Here is an 18,543-nt window from a genome sequence, read left to right as displayed (position 1 = left end):
CAATTGATAGAAAAGTGACCAGGCTGCTCGCATATAAAGCATTTGTTCTCAGCCATTAGGACCTTCTTTTCCTCGAGCGACTTGCGCACAAAAGGCTTCCTTTTCTGTTTCTTTGCCTGCGCTCCAGAAGTCCCAGCTGAATCCTTGTCTTTGGTGGCCTGTTGAGACCCCTGTGACGGATCAGGAGCCGTTTTCACAAAGGGCTTCTTCGCTGAATTTTTCTTCTGCTGCCCTCCTTTATCACTGCTCGGAAATCCACTGTCCTCTCCTTTCAACAGGGCAAGACCAGTGTTCTCAACTTCCATAAGCTGAGTAAGGGTAGCCACTCTATTCTTTGTACAGTAATCGCGAAGCCCTTTAGGCAGCCCACAACAATACTTCTCTATCTGCTCTGTCAATGGCACAAATCTGTAGGAGGTCACTGAGAGTAATGCTTTACAAAACCTCCTATTGTACTCCAGCAAGCTCTTGCACGAAGCTGCCGTAAGCTGGTGCCAATCTGTCAAGACATCGGCTTCAAATTCATTTGATAGCCAAGCAGATGCAAACATTTGCTTGAAGTAAACCCAAGTGGCGGGTGCCTGTCCTTGCATTAACAATGTCGTCCACCATGTAAGCGCATTGTCCTTTAAGAAAGTGGCAGCTTTCCTGACCTTCGAGGCCTCTGTAAAATTCCCTCCCGCATAAGCTGTATCAAACTGCTGGAGGAAAGTGAGTGCCTTTGTCTTGTCCTCGAAACCACTGAAGGTACTGAACTTTACCGTTGCACCACCTTCTTTGTAAGCCTTCGGCTTCTCTAGTGCCCCCAAATTGTCATACGGAATGGTCTGCAACATGGGCACTGTACTAGGCATGATCGGCACGTGTTGGCCATTCACATTTTGCGTCAGAGGTGCGATATCTGGCTGCTGTCCAGAAAAACCAGCCATGCCAAAATGACCCTGTGGCACCCCAAACTGGCCCTGGTTGCCGTGGAAACCTTGCTGCATGCCGATAGTACCATACATGGGGTTTGGCATGATCCCTTGCATACCCCCGAACACTGTTCCTGGCATGTACGGCTGACTTCCAGACGCATAACCAGCCATACTTTGGAACACTGATCCACCCCCGAAATACCCAGGATGTACCGTGGGTGGTGGAAAAACTGAGTGCATAGCCTGGTATCCAGCTCCCTGTCCATTCAAGACAGCATGCTGGCTCTGAAAGGTGGTGGGCTGAACTGGCATAACCTGTGGAATAGGCGTTCTAGCCACCTGTTCAAGCACGGGAGGAATCTGCTTTGGAGCCCCCGACTCCGCAACATGCGAGTGTTCCCTTTCCTTTTGCGCCTCATGAAGTACCTGGGCTTGAGCTTCAACAAGCTCTGTACGCGGCGTAGGTTGCCTATTTTGATGTTGCACTGGTGGCGCTTGCAAGAATTCCATAAACCTCGGATTCTGCACGAGCTGCGAAAAGACATTCACCGCGGCAACTAACTGAGTTTTAAACGCATCATCCTCAAGTTGCCCTGTCATAAAGCCCTGTACTACTGGAGGGACATTGATGTTGACAGGAGGTACAGACTGACGTGGCCGTGAGCTCTCGCCAATCTCAAAAACCATAGGAATCTCCTGCCTGTCCTTTGGAGAGGAACCCTCTTCCATAATTCCCTTCCCCTTGTCGGCCATAGTGTAATCCCCGCGTTTTTGCACTGTGTGTCTTTACCCTGAACAATCCAGGCTCACTCTTTGAGGAAAAAGTGATTGATATCCCGGCAACGGAACCATGAAACCGGCCCGTAGGGCGGTAGGAGTTGGCTTTCACTCGAAATTCTTTACTTTATACACACACACAGAGTACTTTGCAAAGAGAACCTGTAATGGGAATTAACACTTAATCACACACACAGCTCGGAAGCTAGAATGCTCCGAGCAGACGCCGACAACCTGTAGGCCCCAAAATTGGCGCCCCTTTCGGTATTTCTTTATTCTTTAGTATATCTGGCTTTCACCCAGACGACCCGGGTTCAAATCCCGGCAATGGAACCATGAAACCGGCCCGTAGGGCGGTAGGAGATGGCTTTCACCCGAAATTCTTTACTTTATACACACACACAGAGTACTTTGCAAAGAGAACCTGTAATGGGAATTAACACTTAATCACACACACAGCTCGGAAGCTAGAATGCTCCGAGCAGACGCCGACAACCTGTAGGCCCCAAAATTGGCGCCCCTTTCGGTATTTCTTTATTCTTTAGGAGGGTAAATTACAAGGTAAGGTCCTGGGAATCCTTCACGTGTATCCACCTAGATACCATTTGATTTGGCCAAATTTCGGCAGCATAACAGCCCCAAAACTTGCACGAAACCCATTCCCCTGCTGGAACTCGCTTGCATTGTCGTATACCCTCTGATTCCTGTCCAAAAACAGTAAATTCAGCACGCTGTATTTACTGGTTTTTGCCCTGTTTTCAGCCCCAAATAGTCCCCTAACTGTCCTTTGCCAGTGGGGCACGATTCCCAATGATCCTGGCGTCCGTATGGCTGAAAAACAGTCAAATTACAGCGCATACACAGCGCTGATTTTGCACCTGTACGGTGAGGTTATGACCCTCACCAGTGCCTGCTTTGGAGCAGCAGTTAGCTACCTATGTTCCTGCTCAAGGAGGCTCTTGCCTCAGCACAAAAGCATGAACCCACACAACTGTACATCAGTCAAATGAGTAGCCCTCTTGTGGGGCATCACATAACTGCACGTAGGGGAGAAAGAGAGCAGTATGTAGCGTGCGGGGCATCACTCCCGTCACCATACTGTGCATAGAGGGCAAGGTAAGCATTCCATAGCTTCTGTACCTGTTGCAATCCGCCCGTGGCTGAAAATGGCGCCCCCTTTGATGATATGCAGCTCGTTTTTGCCTCCCAGAGTGGCAGAATCGCTCACAAGCTGACACGTCGCCCAATTTCCGAGTTTGGGCTTTCCCTGCTAAAAATATCTCAACTGGTGCGTCAGTTGACTTCGCGGCAGAGTTGTAAAGTGTTCCCCTAGTCATACCGAAGGTAATGACGCGAACACATTTCGTGGCCCAAAATAGCAGTTCCCTAAATTTTAGGAGATGCTTCCGTTGGGCTCCCACTGGTCTTCTGACCATCTATCCTCATTGGGACCGCATCCAAAAGTGCAATGTGGCCCAACTGTCGGATACTTTTTGTTGGTAGTCCCACCTTGACTTTACGCCTTAATTGAGTTCACTTCCTAGTATCCACCAACTTGCTAAGTGCGACGGGGGGACCTATATGATCTTGCTCTCAGCCTAGACATCCTCTTACCATACGAATTCCAGTGCCGACCACTTCCCGTCTGCGGGTGAATCTACCGTTCACATTGGCCATACAATGTCCGACCGTTTGCTACTTCAAAAAGAGGGTCTCAAAATAAATAAAATAAATCCCATTGGAAAGAAACCAACAACCAAGGTTAGCAGTTGCCACATCTCTGTGACATGGTTAATAACTGCCACGTCCTCGTGACAGTTGTACCCGCATTCATACCAAAGGCACCCTCATTGACAGGGCGACTGAGCTCGGGAGATCGAGACGACCACGATCGAGACACAGGAGCACACTCCATCGGCGGAGACTCCAACAGAGGATCAGAGGCATTCTAGCACGACACCCAGATTGTCATTGAGGGCCTATTCTACATTTTCACATTTCACATTTCACATTTCACACTTCATTTTCAGTTTTCATTTTTACTTTCAGTACTTTTTGTACTTGTACTTCAGACATTGTAGTAGACTCACCACTTTGTATCTGATGGTCTCATAGGTCGTTTTGGCCTTTTGAAGACGTTAATATATCATTTCATTTCATTTCATTTCTCTCTCTGGCTCCCCTGCACCCTCGCGTTGCCTGAAATCGGCCTGTGGGGCGGTAGGCTTTGGCTTTCACCCGAAATTCTTTACTTTATACACACACAGAGAGAACGTGCGAACGAAACCTGTGACAGGAATTAACACTTAAGTACACACACGGCTCGGAAGCTAGAATGCCCCGAGCAGACACCGACAACCTGTAGGCACCATAATTGGCGCCCCTTTTGGTATTTCTTTATATTTTGAGAGGGTAAATTACAAAGTAGAGTCCTGGGAATCCTTTACCTATATCCCGCTAGTTACTACCAGTTTTGGGCAAATTTCGGCAGCATAACAGCCCCAAAACTTGCACGAAACCAATTCCCCTGCTAGAACTCACTTCCATTGACGTATACCCTCCGATTCCTGCCCAAAAACAGTAAATTCAGCATGCTGTATTTACTGGTTTTTGCTCTGTTTTCAGCCCCAAACAATCCCCTAGCTGTCCTCTACCAGTGGGGTACGATTCCCAAGGTTTTTGGCGTCTGTATGGCTGAAAAACAGTCAATTTACAGCGCATACACAGCGCTGAATTCGCACTTGTACGGTGAGGTTAGGACCCTCACCGGTGCCTGTTTTGGAGTACCAGCTAGCTACCCCTGTTCGTGCTCAAGGAGGCTCTTGCCTCAGCACAAAAGCATGAAACCACACAGTCATACATCAGTCAAATGAAGAGCCCTCTTGTGGGGCATCACATAACTGCATGTAGGGGGGGGGGGGGGGGGAGAGAGCAGTGTGTAGCGTGCAGGGCATCACTCCTAGCACCACACTATACATGAGGGGGAAAGAAAGCACTCCATAGCTCTTAACCTGTGACAAAATGCAAATGAGGCCTCTCCCAGCATAAAATTCAGCGCCCTTTTTCCTTTGTTTGGCAAGTCCAAGAAAAAGTGCCACTTGGCACGATTACAAGCCATTTCCCGTTTCGGGGTTGCCGCCTAAAAGTCCTCCGACTGGTTGCCCAGTTGACTTCGCGGCAGAGTTGTGAAATGTTCCCCTGGTCATGCCGAAGGTAATGATGTGCGCAAACACATTTCATGGCCCAAAATAGCAGTTTCCTAATTTTTAGAAGATGCTTCCGTTGGGCTCCCACTGGTCATATGACCATCTATCGTCATTGGGACTGCATCCAAAAGTGCAATGTGGCCCAACTGTATGATACTTTCTGTTGGTAGTCCCACCTTGACTTTATGCCTTTATTGAGTTCATTCCTAGTATTCACCAACTTGCTGAGTGCGACGGGGGGACCTAGATGATCTTGCTCTGAGCCTCAACATCCTCTTACTATATGAATTCCAGTGCTGACCACTTCCTGTCTGCGGGTGAAACTACCGTTCTCATTGGCCATACAATGTCCGACCGTTTGCTACTGCAAAAAGAGGGTCTCAAAAATAAAACAAAAATCATTGGAAAGAAACCAACAACTAAGGTTAGCAGTTGCCACGTCCTCGTGACATAGTTAACAGCTGCCACGTCCTCGTGACATTGCCCCCCCCCCCCCCCCCCCCCCCCCCCCCCCCCCCCCCCCCCCCCCCCTTTCCGCGCTCTCCTTGCAATCCCAAACCCTCGCGCTCCCACCCCCTGCGGACCCGTGCATAGAGAGAGAATAGGGAGGGAAGATAAGCGGAGAGAGAGAGAGAGAGAGAGAGAGAGAGAGAGAGAGAGAGAGAGAGAGAGAGAGAGAGAGAGAGAGAGGAAAAAACTTGCCCGTGTAGAGAGAGAAAAAATGGGGAAAAAAAAGGAGAGTACTCATAGTGTGGGTCCCCTTGGTGGCAATTAAGCATGAGGAAGCAGAGCTTAGAGGATGCCATTCAAAAGTGCAAAGAAGAGATGACGGAAACCATTAGCAAAATGAACCGCAACCTGTTAGGCACAATAAACATGCTCGAAGGACGCGTGTTGATCCAAGAAAGTGGAATAAATGTACCAGAAGATCGTGTGACGGCTCAAGATGAAGAGATTGCGTCACTCAAGAAGGATCTCGCTGAAGCACGATCAAGAAACACCCTGAAAGAAGGAGAATTGCAACCCTCGGTAATAGAAGAACTAAACACGATCAAGGAGCAAGTATGGGCCATCAAGGAGGGAGAAGAGCAGCACAAGAAATGACGACTTCTTAGGTGGATGTTATTACAAAGACTCAACAGAAGGCGGATGAAGTCGAGAAATGGATCGAGGTTGCCAAGAAAGGGAAAGGCAAAGAAATAACGTCCACGCCCACACCCACTATTATTAATCTGACACTAGTGGAGGAGCAAAGAAGACGTGTGCGCGCTTTACATGTGAGAATTTGCGGCCTTAAAGACAGATAATGTGGACGAAGAAGTAAAAGAACTCATGTCTCTGATGGGGGTTCATGAACCGATGCACACAAGAGCTTGGAGAGTGGGCAACAAGAAAAATGGAAGCAATGGGGAAACCTCGAAAGAAAGGATACTCATTCTCTGTTTTCCCTCCATGGAAGCGAAGGACTTTTTGAAGAAAAGGCCAACTCTTAAGAAGACGGGCATCTTTCTCGGGAATGATCTTACCCTCTCGCAGATCGCTCATATACCGGAGGTAATGCTGGAGATTAGAGCAGCAAGGGAAAAAGGCAAGATTGCCTGCTATCGAGATGGAAGAGTGGTAATATTGGAGCCACGCGCCACATGATGGTGCGAGAACTATGGGACCACACTAAAAGTTGCCGCCTGGAATTGTAATGGATCTATGCGCCTTGATGTGGGTGCTTTTGAGGATAGTTTTAACAGGAGACATTATCTTCTACTCTGAGACACATCAGGCCCCTGGACAGTCTATGCCTCACATTAGTGGATACAGATGGGAGACAGCCTGTAGACAGGAGATACGATCAGAGCACAGAGGACGGGGCTCAGGAGGAGTGGCAGTATTATTCAGGGAGGGTTTGCAGCCATTGATGCACATAGCTCGCAGGGATGAGCAAGCTAGGTACATGTGGGTGAGATTGAGAGCAGAGAGTGACAGATATCTTTACATTGCTATTTGCTACTTTCCCTTGAGTACGTCAGTATATGCACACCCTAGAGGACAGTCCCCCTTCTCTATTTTGGATGATGCCATATGGGAATTCTCTAGAGATGGTGACATTATCATTCTAGGGGACTTCAATGCTAGGATTGCCCATCATCAAACAATATTTTATGATACTGTAGAGGAGATGCTGAGAGAGCTGGATGTTGCAGAGACGGGCCTATCCAGACTATCACAGGATGGGGAACATATTGAGTGTGGACGGCACTTGATAGACATGGAGACTGCACATGGTTTGGCCATCTTGAATGGCCTACAGAGATTTCCCGCTGCCGGAGGCCTTACATGCTTTCCACACAGACATGGAGCCAGCACAGTGGATTATGTCATGGCACAACCAAGCCTCATCTCTCTTAGACCTGTTGGGGTGAGAGTGGATCATGCTATTGTGTCGCTGACCATCTCTTTCCAGTTCAGTGTAGCACACAGCCCACGGGTGGCAGCCCCTACTCACTATACCTTCACGCGGGAGACGGATTCTGTATACATAGACGAGATCTACAGACGAATATGCACTGAGGAGCCAGGACGATCTCTGGAGGAGCTTATTACTATATTGGCACTGGCATTACATGTTGCAGCACAGCAGAGGCATACCCACACACCCAGCCCGAGCATAGATGCCGTTCTGGGAACATGCCTTAGAACAGCTGGTATGATGAGGAGTGCCACCAAACTAGAGCTAGACTTCAGAGGGCTGTGCTTTTGGGGGATATCACTCACAGATTGACTGTCGATGCCTAGTGCGGCGGAAAAAGAGGGCATTTTTGGCTCAACTAGAGCAAGATCTCTACCAACATGGCATGAGCTCCCCCCCCCCCCCCCCTTGTCATCACCTCTAGAGAGACTTGGGGTCAGTATGCATCGTCTTTGTACACAGTTTCTGGACAGCCGCCTCTTCCCGAACCCCCCGACCCATGCCCACACACATGTGCTTTCTTCACCGCTGAGATGGTGAAGAAGTCTATTGATAGGATGAGGATTGGGAGAACATATGATCATGATGGCTGAGCATTTCATACATGCTAGAGATCTACTAGCAGAGCTTCTAGCAGTCATGTTTAACCGTGCCATGTGCGAGGGCTTGCCTGACACCTTGGAGCCTATCTACGATTGTACCGATTTTCATATTAGGAGACCCTGTGGAGCCTGGGAATTATCGCACTATCATGATTGGACACACATTGGCACGTTTGTACGCATCAATTCTTGTGCAGCTACTGAGTAGATGGGCAGAGAGAGAGAGAGAGAGAGAGAATGCGTGCAGCTGGGCAGGCAGGGTATAAGAGAGGGTTTTGTACGTGACCATATCCATATCTTGACACTCGGGGCCATCATCGAGGAGGGCAGATCCCATGGGAGACGGATCTATTGTAGCTTTGTGGACTTCTGCAAAGCATTTGATACAGTACCCAGAGCTAGAGTGATGCGCAGATTACAGGAGATGGGAGTACCCACAAAGCTCATTTGGGGGATCATGGCATTGTACAGTACCCAGAGCTAGACTGATGCGCAGATTACAAGAGATGGGAGTACCCACAAAGCTCATTTGGGGGATCATGGCATTGTGTAGATCAGTAGTAGGGCATGCATCCACCTCAGAGGGTCTATCTACAGCGGTTCACTCCCCTATTGGGGTGAAGCACGGCTGCCCGCTCTCCCCTACTCTGTTTTGTATGTATGTGGATGAGATTTCTGACTACATTGAGAGAGATGTGGATAGAGGTGCACGGCTGGCGGGACATGGATCCCGCTATTGTTATACGCTAATGATATTGTGTTGTTCTTCGACTCTCGGGAGGGGATGCAACATCACTTAGATGCTTCGCATTGGTTTGCCCATGAAGGTGGTTTGTCTGTCAACCTTGGTAAAACCAAGATGATGGTATATAATACCACCCTACAGTGGATCAGGAGGTCAACGCCCGCATTCACATACGGCCAGGAGACGGTGGAGTATACAGATGCTTACAGTTACCTTGGAGTGGTTTTTAGTGGACCAGCATTCTCATTAAGGAGAGCAGCGGAGACTAGATTGACCAGAGCCCATTCGGCATTGGGCAGATTGGAGAGGATATGTTCAGAGGTTTAGTTTCAGGAGCCTCGCACGAAGCTTTGGCTCTTTGACACATTAGTGGCTTCTGCATTGCTATATGGGCTGAGATCTGGGGGCCTTCATTGGATCATCACGGGAGGACAGGTCGCATAGATGGATGGGGGGACATGGAGAAGCCCTTGGTCTCTATGATCTCGCGGCTCATTAGAGCCAAGGCTTCAGTACCACGTGCCATTATCCGAGCAGAGCTAGCTGCCCCCCCACTAGTGGTTGAGGCGCTCACCAGATCCGTCTCCTTCATACACCGCATGTGGGAACTTCCCAGATACAGATACATCGGCCTTGCACTTGAGTCCTCTCGACAGTTAGCCATGCAGGGGGAGACAACATGTTGGTATGGGGAGATGACATCATGGTTCCAGGCGCATGGGTTCAATATAGACAGATTGCCCCCCTTCTAGTACTCACTGGATGCACCCTCCATGACTTACACAGTCCGAGATCATTAGGCTCATCCGTCAGGACCTGACTCAGCTAGACACCAGGAGGACATGGATACAACAGCAGAGGAGCTGGGCACGAAGATGGATTTCTACAAAGAACCATCTTCTCCAGCTTACAGCGGCTGTTTTGTGACGAGGCCCAGATACATGGACACCCACTTGTCCCATGGGATACGGTGTGCTATTGGCCAGATACGCACATCTTCACACCAGTTGCGGATCGAGCTGCAGATTGAGACTAGGAGATACAACGGAGTACCAGCAGAGGCCATGACATGCCCCTTGTGTGACATGGAGCCTGAGATAGAGTTACACTACACATGCCACTGCCCCGTCTACTACGAGATACGAGGCTGCTCCCACTACTTGTTCAGAGACTTTAGACCACTCTCCAAAGTCATGAGGTATGAGGATCAGAGATGCCTGGGTTTGTTTCTGCTCGAGCTGTGCAGACACAGAGAGAGCGTGTTGAGAGGAGAGGCCAGCTAGTCTCAGAGACACATCACAGACTTCTCTAGAGCAGACATTGGACACTTGGAAGAGCTACTACCACAGCAGACCTCGTCGCCTCACACGAGAGGCACACTGATTGACCGAGGGACTGAATTGGGGAGATCCAGACGCCCACGACTGCGGAAGACTAGACAGCATTGGCGGAGGCTACATCAGAGGATCCGGATCAGTTTGGCCCGACATGCACGACACCCAGTCAGACTGCTGACCATGGAGGAGATTGATGAGATCCGCTAGCGACCAATGCTGGATCTCTTATGACTTGTGGTTTAGCTATCTCGACTGTGGTTTAGCTATCTCGACTAGCTGCTTAGTTCACACCTACCAGCTTAGGATTTCATAGTATTTATATTTCATTTTGTTATTTTGACTTTGTATCAGATCCAACACATTGAAACGCTCTGGTCTCATAGGTCATTTTGGCTTCTGAAGACGTTAATATAACTTCATTTCATTTCATTTCTCTCATAACAGGTCTTGAATTCAACTCTTGTCGGATAGATGTTTGAGGTCTCTTGGTATAGCTTCCTACAACGTTAAAATTCTCTTCTTCTCGGGGGTGTGTGAGTTTGTTAATAAGGAGGAAAATGGTATAACCTTTCTATCACCCAAGTGTGGTAGATTGGTTATGCCATTTCCCTCTTGAATAACAGGTCTTGAGTTCAACTCTTGTTGGATAGATCTTTGAGGTCTATCGGGATAGCTTCCTACGACGTTAAAATTCTCTTCTTCTCGGGTGTGTGTGGGTGTGTGAGTGTGTTAATAAGGAGGAAAATGGTATAACCTTTCTATCACCCAAGTGTGGTAGATTGGTTATGCCATTTTCCTCTTGAATAACAGGTCTTGAGTTCAACTCTCGTCGGACAGATCTTTGAGGTCTCTTGGGATAGCTTCCTACGACGTTAAAACTCTCTTCTTCTTCTCTATGTCCGTGCTCTCACCTCCTGTTTAGTAACATTGTTTACCTGGCCTTATTACAGGTATGCGCTTCTTGGGGCAGCTTCTTTTTTGGGAGGTTCCATGCGGATGACTGTGTCTCTTTGTGTTATTATGGTTGAAATAACCAACAACTTAAAGTTACTTCCCTTGATTATGCTAGTGCTTCTGATTTCAAAGGTAAGCTTTATTTTCACAGCACAGTGTGTGTTGTGATCAATACTTTTTGATAGAAATGCTTTCATGTGTGCAGGCTGTTGGAGATGCTTTTAATGCAGGTTTTTATGAAGAGCAAGCCCATATGAAAGGCATTCCTTTGCTCGAGTCAAGGCCCAAGCATTTTATGAGAAAAACACAAGCTAAGGAGACCTGCCAGTCTCAGAAGGTATAGATTTTCCACCAAGAATTTTGGCATTTGGATATGTAGCTTTGTCCAAAGCGAAGCTGCATATCTGTGCTTATAACTATTTTGGTGAGCTCCCATGTCCACTTTAATAAGCTTGGTTGATTTTTTGCATGACAATGCTCCCAGGTTGTATACTTTAATCGTGTTTCTAAGGTTGGTCACATTGTGTCAGTACTGCAGAGCAACAATCATCATGGATTTCCTGTAAGATCTGTTTCTCCCTGTCTGTCATTGTTTTAGTGAGCTTAAAACATGCACTTGTTGTGGAGTCTCATCTTTGTATAGTATGTAAGGAGAATTTTTTTAAATCGATAGGTTTCTGTTTGCTCTTTGGACTCCTGTTCAGTGTTCTTGTTGATGAAGCCAGTGCATGTTATGCAGTGGTTGATTTTTCTTCTGAATTTCTTTGCAATTTCATAGGTGATTGACAAGCTACAAAGTGGAGAGACTGTTGTGATTGGACTTATTTTGCGAAGGTACAAAAAATTACTAGCATCAATGTGAATGTTTTGAGATTTCAGATTATTTACAACTTTTGTCACTGGCTACGTATGCAGTTACTTGTTGGTACTTCTTCAGTCCAAGATGGATTTTCAGTCGTCTGACTCGCATGAAGATGTCGGAGGGCAGTTCACATCTAGGTTGTCATGGAAATGTTCATTTGAGCGGCATCTCAATGATTTTGTCCTTGTTGCTGATTTAAGTATCTGACTCCTGGGTGCAGACACAGTGTGAAAGATTTTGTCAAACCAGTGTCAAGCAAAGGTCTTTCGATACAAGATATTTACTTGAATCCTCAAGAGATGGAGTTATACATAGATCTTGAGCCCTTTGTCAACCCATCTCCATATATAGTGCCTGAGGACATGTCTCTTACGAAGGTGTTTAGAGTGATCTAGCAACAGACAGTCATTGACGTGCTATTTTTCAAATCATTCTGAATCTACCCCTTTTTCTTTCTGCCTTTTGCTAGGTATACAATCTCTTTCGGCAGCTCGGGCTAAGGCATGTGCTTGTTGTCCCTCGACCATCACAGGTTGTGGGTGTGATTACACGCAAGGACTTAATAACTGAGGTTTGTGACTACTCTTACTTTGCTTCGCTTGCAGTATCTTGGTTGGAAGACTGGGACAATCTAACATAGAATTGGGTTTAGACACCTGGACATTCAAAACAGCGAAAGTGCATACTTCAAAAGTTGACTTTTCTATGTACGTAGTTTGGTGTAGGAGGGGATGGCGTGTTGTTTTGTTTGGTGTGCTCCTTTGACTGTAGTCATTCTTTGAGTTGAGTGCACACCTGGCTGAAGGAATGGGCGTCAGCTATCTCATCCAGTTCTCTGTGCTTGAGCTTTAGACCACTTTTCAGCAGGTTGCTTTGGTGGTGGCAGGCTACTTGCTTTCCTTCGGGCAGTGTTGTGCGCCCATTAGCTGCGGACGTGCCTGATAGCAGGGGTCAACTGCTGCCCCGTTTTCTCATCTCTTCAGCCTTCACTCTCAGTAGCAGCAGCTGGCCATCTCTAGCACTGTTTGCTTCTTATTTTATTTGTTTTTCTTGGTTTTCTTTGTTGTTCTTTGCATTGTTTATTATTTTCCTACGAGTGGTGCTAGCAAAAGTGACCCCCAAGTACACATGAGTCGACTACCTCTACCTGTCCTGCTGCCGCGAGTACTGTTTTGCTCCTGACTGTTCTGGATGTATGAAAAATCATGACCTTGGTCTTGCCAAGGTTCACTATGAGCCCTCTATGTGTACAGAAATCGTGCCAGTAGGTGACTTTGTAAGCCCTCTCATGGCTCGGAAATCAAGACAATGTCATCATCATAGAGCATAATATGGACCGGTATAGCTGCCGGGTCTGCTCCCTCTCCTCCAGGCTCTTGCCTGTGGAATGTAGTCTGATTTGTCATCAATGTAGAGCCCAAATAGAGTCTGGGACCTGCTAACAATTGGTTACCGTATTCTACTTGTGACCTGTGCATACAAAGCATGAATGGCCTATTTCATCTCAGTGGGTACAAAATCTCCTGTAGGCGTTGGAAGAGTCTTTTTCTGGGAACAGTATAAAAGGCTTAGCGGAAATCCACAAAGCAACAGTAAAGCCTCCTCTTCTGCATCTTCGCCCCATCTATCAGGCAGTGAAACACGAGAATATGATCGACAGTAGAGAAAGTGCACCTGAAGCAACGCTGTCCTGGTGCTTGTTGCGCTGACTATGATCGACAGTAGAGAAAGTGCACCTGAAGCAAAGCTGTCCTGGTGCTCGTTGCACTGATTTCGCTACATAATTGCTGAGTTCGACCTTGCATCTAGTGGGTGGCCAATCATGACGGTCCTGTAATTACCTGGATCCAGGGGGTTGCGAGACTTGTGGATAGGCACGATGGTGTACATAGTCCACACCAAAGCTATGTTGAAGGTAAGTGCTATGCGGTACAACCGGTTACCGCTCTGCATAGTCATGCTATATGTTGGGGTCCTTATTAGAGGTGGTAGTGTCCTCCATGCTTTGGGTCAGTCTCTACTCATTAGCAGGTGGTATAGCTCAAGCTTTTGTGCCTCCTTGTCTAGGACGGATTCCCTCGCAATTTAGAAGCTTTCTGGTGAGCTGTAACAGAATTTAAGCGTTCTGTAATTCCCTGTTTTGTCTCTGCCAGGTGCCCCCTGGATAAGCATCCCAAGACCTTTCCGAGGCTCCCCTGGTAAATTCTTGCAGTTTAGGTACGAAACCCTAAACCTGCAGAAAAACACAGCAGGCTGTAATTCTCTGTTTTGGATCGTTTTGAGCGGAGCACCCACGTCTACGCGTGTCCCAGGACTCCCGCATGCAATGGGACAGTCCCTTGAAGGCGCGCCACCTCTGCCTCTAAGCTCGCTTGCTTTGTCGGCGCAAGAGCAAGTCGGATGGTGCGTTTTGTAGGGTCGGGCGAGGGGGCTTCCGTGGAGTCCCTTTGTGGCGGAGCAGAAACCTCCATCTATGTTTGCTTCTGTGAAGGCAAGTGAAGGTGGATGGATTGGGGGCGTCGAAGAAAGCTAGGTGAGGCGATAGGGCGAATCAATGCCGTTGGGAAACACCACCAAGGAGGAGCTTAGATGAGCAACCGAGAGAGTGAGGGGCGGGCCGGGGGGGTGCAATGCTGGGCAACACGTCTGGTGGGCAGCTCACGGTGGCGGCTAGCACAAGGCAGCGCGAAGGGGGGTGGGGGGGGAAGAGGTGGGGCTCTGATGCCTTTCCAAGTGCAGAGGAAAAAGTTTATTGGAAAGCTCAACCTTTAATTGAATCCAAGTCTTTCCTTGAGGTCTTTGTAGAGCTTTTGTATCCCACCAAGTACTCGTAGTCCCCTGCTCACATGCCTCATCTTCGACTCTTTTGAGAATTTCGGGATGTCTTCACTTTCGTCGAAAGTATCAAACCTGATTGGAGTGTTCTTAGGTCTAGAGACCTTCTCTAGATCCTTCCAAGACTGTCGAAGCTTCTTGGATATAGTTAGACATAATATTCATATGTATTCTCTAAGAGAGATGGGATGATATTGTAGATGATAGAGAGAGTTCTTTTAGTCTTTTTGGTATAGAAATAGTAGAACTTGGTTCACCTCCGTGTTTTGGATGATCTTGAGCATTTCGCTTTTCGGATTCTCGAACTTATAGTTATAGACATAGTATTCATAGGTATTCTCTAAGAGAGATGCGATGATACTGTAGATGATAGAGAGAGTTCTTTTAGTCTTTTTGGCATAGAAATAGTAGAATTTGGTTCACCTCTGTGTTCTGGATGATCTTGAGCATTTCGCTTCTTGGATTCTCTAGGTTCTTGAGCATGATGCTCTTTTCCGCTTCCCAGAGAATTCCAGGTTAGGTGGGGCTCTGATGCCTTTCTCAAAGTGTAGAAGAAAATGTTTATTAGAAAGCTCAGCCTTGAATTGAATCCAACTCTTTCCTTGAGGTCTTTGTAGAGCTTTTGTATACCACCAAGTACTCGTAGTCCCCTGCTCACATGTCTCAGCTTCGACTCTTTTGAGAATTTCCGTCAGCAAAGGCAACTTCAAGTTGTCGAAGGAAAGAGGTAGCTTTCGGGATGTCTACGCTTTCGTCAAAAGTTTCAAACCTGATTGGAGTGTTCTTAGGTCTAGAGACCTTTAGATCCTTCCAAGACTGTCGAAGCTTCTTGGATATAGTTAAAGACATAGTATTCACTGGGACTTCTTCGACTACGGGTTCACTCGTTTTCTCGGCGATTCTGCAGTAGACCGTGAGGCAGCCTGCTTCACGGTCCATGTTTTGTTCCTCGCCGCTAGGGGAAAAACTTTTCAACAGCAAAGTTGTAGGCATTGAGCTAATCTTTCGGCCCTATTTTTTTATAATTTTTGGAGCTACGGTTTACGAGATATGGTCGAAATGGTAGTGTGCATATGGTGTAGTGTGTCTTTTTCACAAAAGAGGAGGCCTCCTTTTATAGGCCAAGAGAGTGATTAGGAAAGAGATTATGAGCAAGAGGAGTTATCACAAAGTAAACTCAGTTAGAGGCATTTCCCCAATGAGAGAGCTCCGTGTTTACAGATATGCTGCAGACTTTGTGGCGATTGGCCAAGTTTGCGGTGACACCCCCAGACTTAGCAGGATGTAGGCACATTGTGGTGTACTTCTTTGCTGATACGCAGTGTTTGCCTTCCTATGTATACATTCATGAGGGCTCTTGGACAGAGGAGGTTGCTTTACGCACGGCTCGCTCTGCTTGGGCTTGGGCTAGGCACTCACTGTAGTCACGCCTATCTAGAGGACGCTCGGATGCGGATTACTCCCCATCCAAGCCTGCCTCGAAGATAGCCCGTCTTGCTGCTGCGGCAGCATCTGTTCTCTCTCGCTTCCCATGAGGATCGTCTCATGGAACGTGCAGGGACTAGGTGGGCCCCAGTTTCAGCGACATTGGGGCCAATTGCGTCAGGAGCTTTAGCGTTGCCTTGTGGGAGGAGAGATTGATCTTCTTATGCTTCAGGAGCACCATTTGTGTGAGAGCCGCATTCGGCGATGTGGTCAGATTCTGCGTGGACGATATGATACCTTTTGGTCAGCTGCTTTTGGACCTGGAGGCATCCAGGGTGGGGTATGTATGACTATTACGGACTCATTGCAGCAGGCCATTGTGGGCAGAGGGATTATTGTGCCAAGCAAGGCTCAGTGGATTACTATGCAGGTTCAGGGTGGCCTTGTGGGCTTCTTGAACATCTATGCGCCCAATGTGGCAAGTGCTCGTGCAGAGTTTTGGTCACAGATTGTTGAGTCTTTGCCGCAGGCCGATCATTGCTGTATAGGAGGGGAATTCAACATGTTGGAGGACCCTTCTGACAGGATTGGTAACAACCATGCTACTGTGCATGGAGTCGAGTTGGCTGTGTATGACTTTGAGGGTCTCGGATACATGGCAGCACTCTGGTTTTGTGAGGCCCCTAAACAGTCTTGCCTTCTCTAGATCGGACCGCAGAGTGAGAGGAGTGAATCTATCGCGGATAGATCGCTTCTACACTAGTGACCACTTCAGTGACTTGGGGGGATCAGTGGGCATTCTGGTAGGGACATCCTTCTCGGACCATGCACGAGTGATCCTCTCGGTGGCAGGCAGACAGAGGAGTGGGAGCACGATGCTTCGCATCCTAGAGAGGGTCTTGTGGAACTCAGCACTCAGAGAGAGGGTAGAGGCTCTCTGGACAGAGGGCATGGACAGCCAGGTCTCACCTGCAGACAGAGTGGCCTCAGGCCTAGCTCAACTTAGCCACTTTTTTCTTCAGGAGTCTCTGGCTCGCCGAGCTGCAGCGAGAGAGCCAGAGCAGCGTCTCAGATGAGGCATTGCTTCACTTAGAGGATGTAGGAGCAGCATCCAGACAGTCCATGGTTGGAGGAGCAGTTACAGCAGGCTCGACAGGAGCTTGCTAACACAGAGGACAGGCGTCGTGAGTTTGCCTTTCACCGACAGGCATCTCAGTGGACTCAGGTCGGTGACAGAGTGACTGGTGCTTTCTTTGAGACAGTGGGATCTCGGCACCCGCATGCCAAGGTTATTCAGTTGAGGAGGCCCGATGGGTCAGTTGCTTGTGAGCTCGAGGCTATGCGTGCAGTTGCTATTGACTTTTACCGTGAGTTACTATCGGCTGAGCCTCATTCAGAGCGGCAGGATGCATGCAGGGAGCAGGTTTGGGCACAGATGCCATGTCTTGTGACAGAGGAGATGCGCCAGAGGCTAGAGATGCCACTTCAGCTTGAGGAGCTGCACACGGCTCTTAGGGTCCTCCCTCGTGGTAGCTGTCCAGGTGAGGATGGGTTGACTCCCAGCTTTTTCTTGGAGTACTTGGACCTGCTTGGCCCAGATCTTTGTAGTGCTTTTCAGTACATTTTGCACACAGGAGTGATGGCTGACAGCATGAGTGAAGACCTGATCTACCTCATTCCCAAGGAGGGTGGCTCCTTGGATGAGATTTGATAGTGGCGCCCCATCACCATCCTCAACTCAGTCTACAAAATTCTTGCCAAGGCTCTGAGTTTGAGGTTCAGCACCTTATAGAGAGCCTTATACATGGGACTCAGACAGGTTTTGTCAAGGTACGCAGTTTCCTTGACAACATCTTTACTTTCTGGGAGGCTTCTGTCCTGGCAGAGCTCCGTGGTGAGGACCTAGTGATTCTTCTTCTCAATTTTGAGAAGGCATACGACCGAGTTGACTGGGACTTTCTAGAGGGCACTCTCCGCAGGATGGGCTTCTCAGATGCTTGGATCAGAGGGGTGTCAACTTTGTACAGACAGGCTCACAGTCAGGTGGTTTTGGCAGGAGGGAGAGGTGAGCGCTTCATGCTCACACGCTCGGTCAGACAGGGTTGTCCACTTGCCCCCTTTCTCTTTCTGTTCTATGCGGAAGCGATGAGCAGATTTTTGGTGTCATAGCAGGTTGGTCTTCGGGGCTTAGCACTCCCTATTCGGGGAGATGAGCTACTAGACGCTGAGTTTGCCGATGACTCAGCCTTGTACTTAGATGGCCAGGAGGCTAATCTTCACAGATGTGAGCAGGCTTTGGAGACCTTCTATTGTGCATCGGGCGCACTGATCAACTGGAGAAAGAGAGTGGCTTTCTCGGTTGGTAGTGCTCTTGTGCCAGATTGGATGCTAGGAGAGGTTTTCAAGTGGATTCCCCCAG

General features: G+C 48.2%; 1 protein-coding gene across 4 annotated transcripts in view; it reads left to right on the top strand.

The window, feature by feature from the left end:
* The window catches only part of CLC-D (chloride channel D), a 168,277-nt gene that overhangs the window by 134,662 nt on the left and 15,072 nt on the right, over window positions 1–18,543 (top strand). For all 4 annotated transcript variants that reach the window (XM_086522960.1, XM_086522962.1, XM_086522959.1 and 1 more), the window contains 7 exons: window positions 10,999–11,134; window positions 11,208–11,339; window positions 11,487–11,564; window positions 11,781–11,836; window positions 11,918–12,001; window positions 12,085–12,241; window positions 12,334–12,435. In XM_086522960.1, the coding sequence (XP_086379086.1) occupies window positions 10,999–11,134; window positions 11,208–11,339; window positions 11,487–11,564; window positions 11,781–11,836; window positions 11,918–12,001; window positions 12,085–12,241; window positions 12,334–12,435 (745 nt within the window). The remainder of the gene's footprint in view (window positions 1–10,998; window positions 11,135–11,207; window positions 11,340–11,486; window positions 11,565–11,780; window positions 11,837–11,917; window positions 12,002–12,084; window positions 12,242–12,333; window positions 12,436–18,543) is intronic.

The sequence above is a fragment of the Adiantum capillus-veneris genome, chromosome 11 (genome assembly GCF_014529385.1).
Source record: "Adiantum capillus-veneris isolate H3 chromosome 11, ASM1452938v2, whole genome shotgun sequence".
NCBI lineage: Eukaryota > Viridiplantae > Streptophyta > Polypodiopsida > Polypodiales > Pteridaceae > Adiantum > Adiantum capillus-veneris.
Note: the sequence above shows the minus strand (reverse complement) of the source record. Positions and strands in the feature narration are given on the sequence as shown.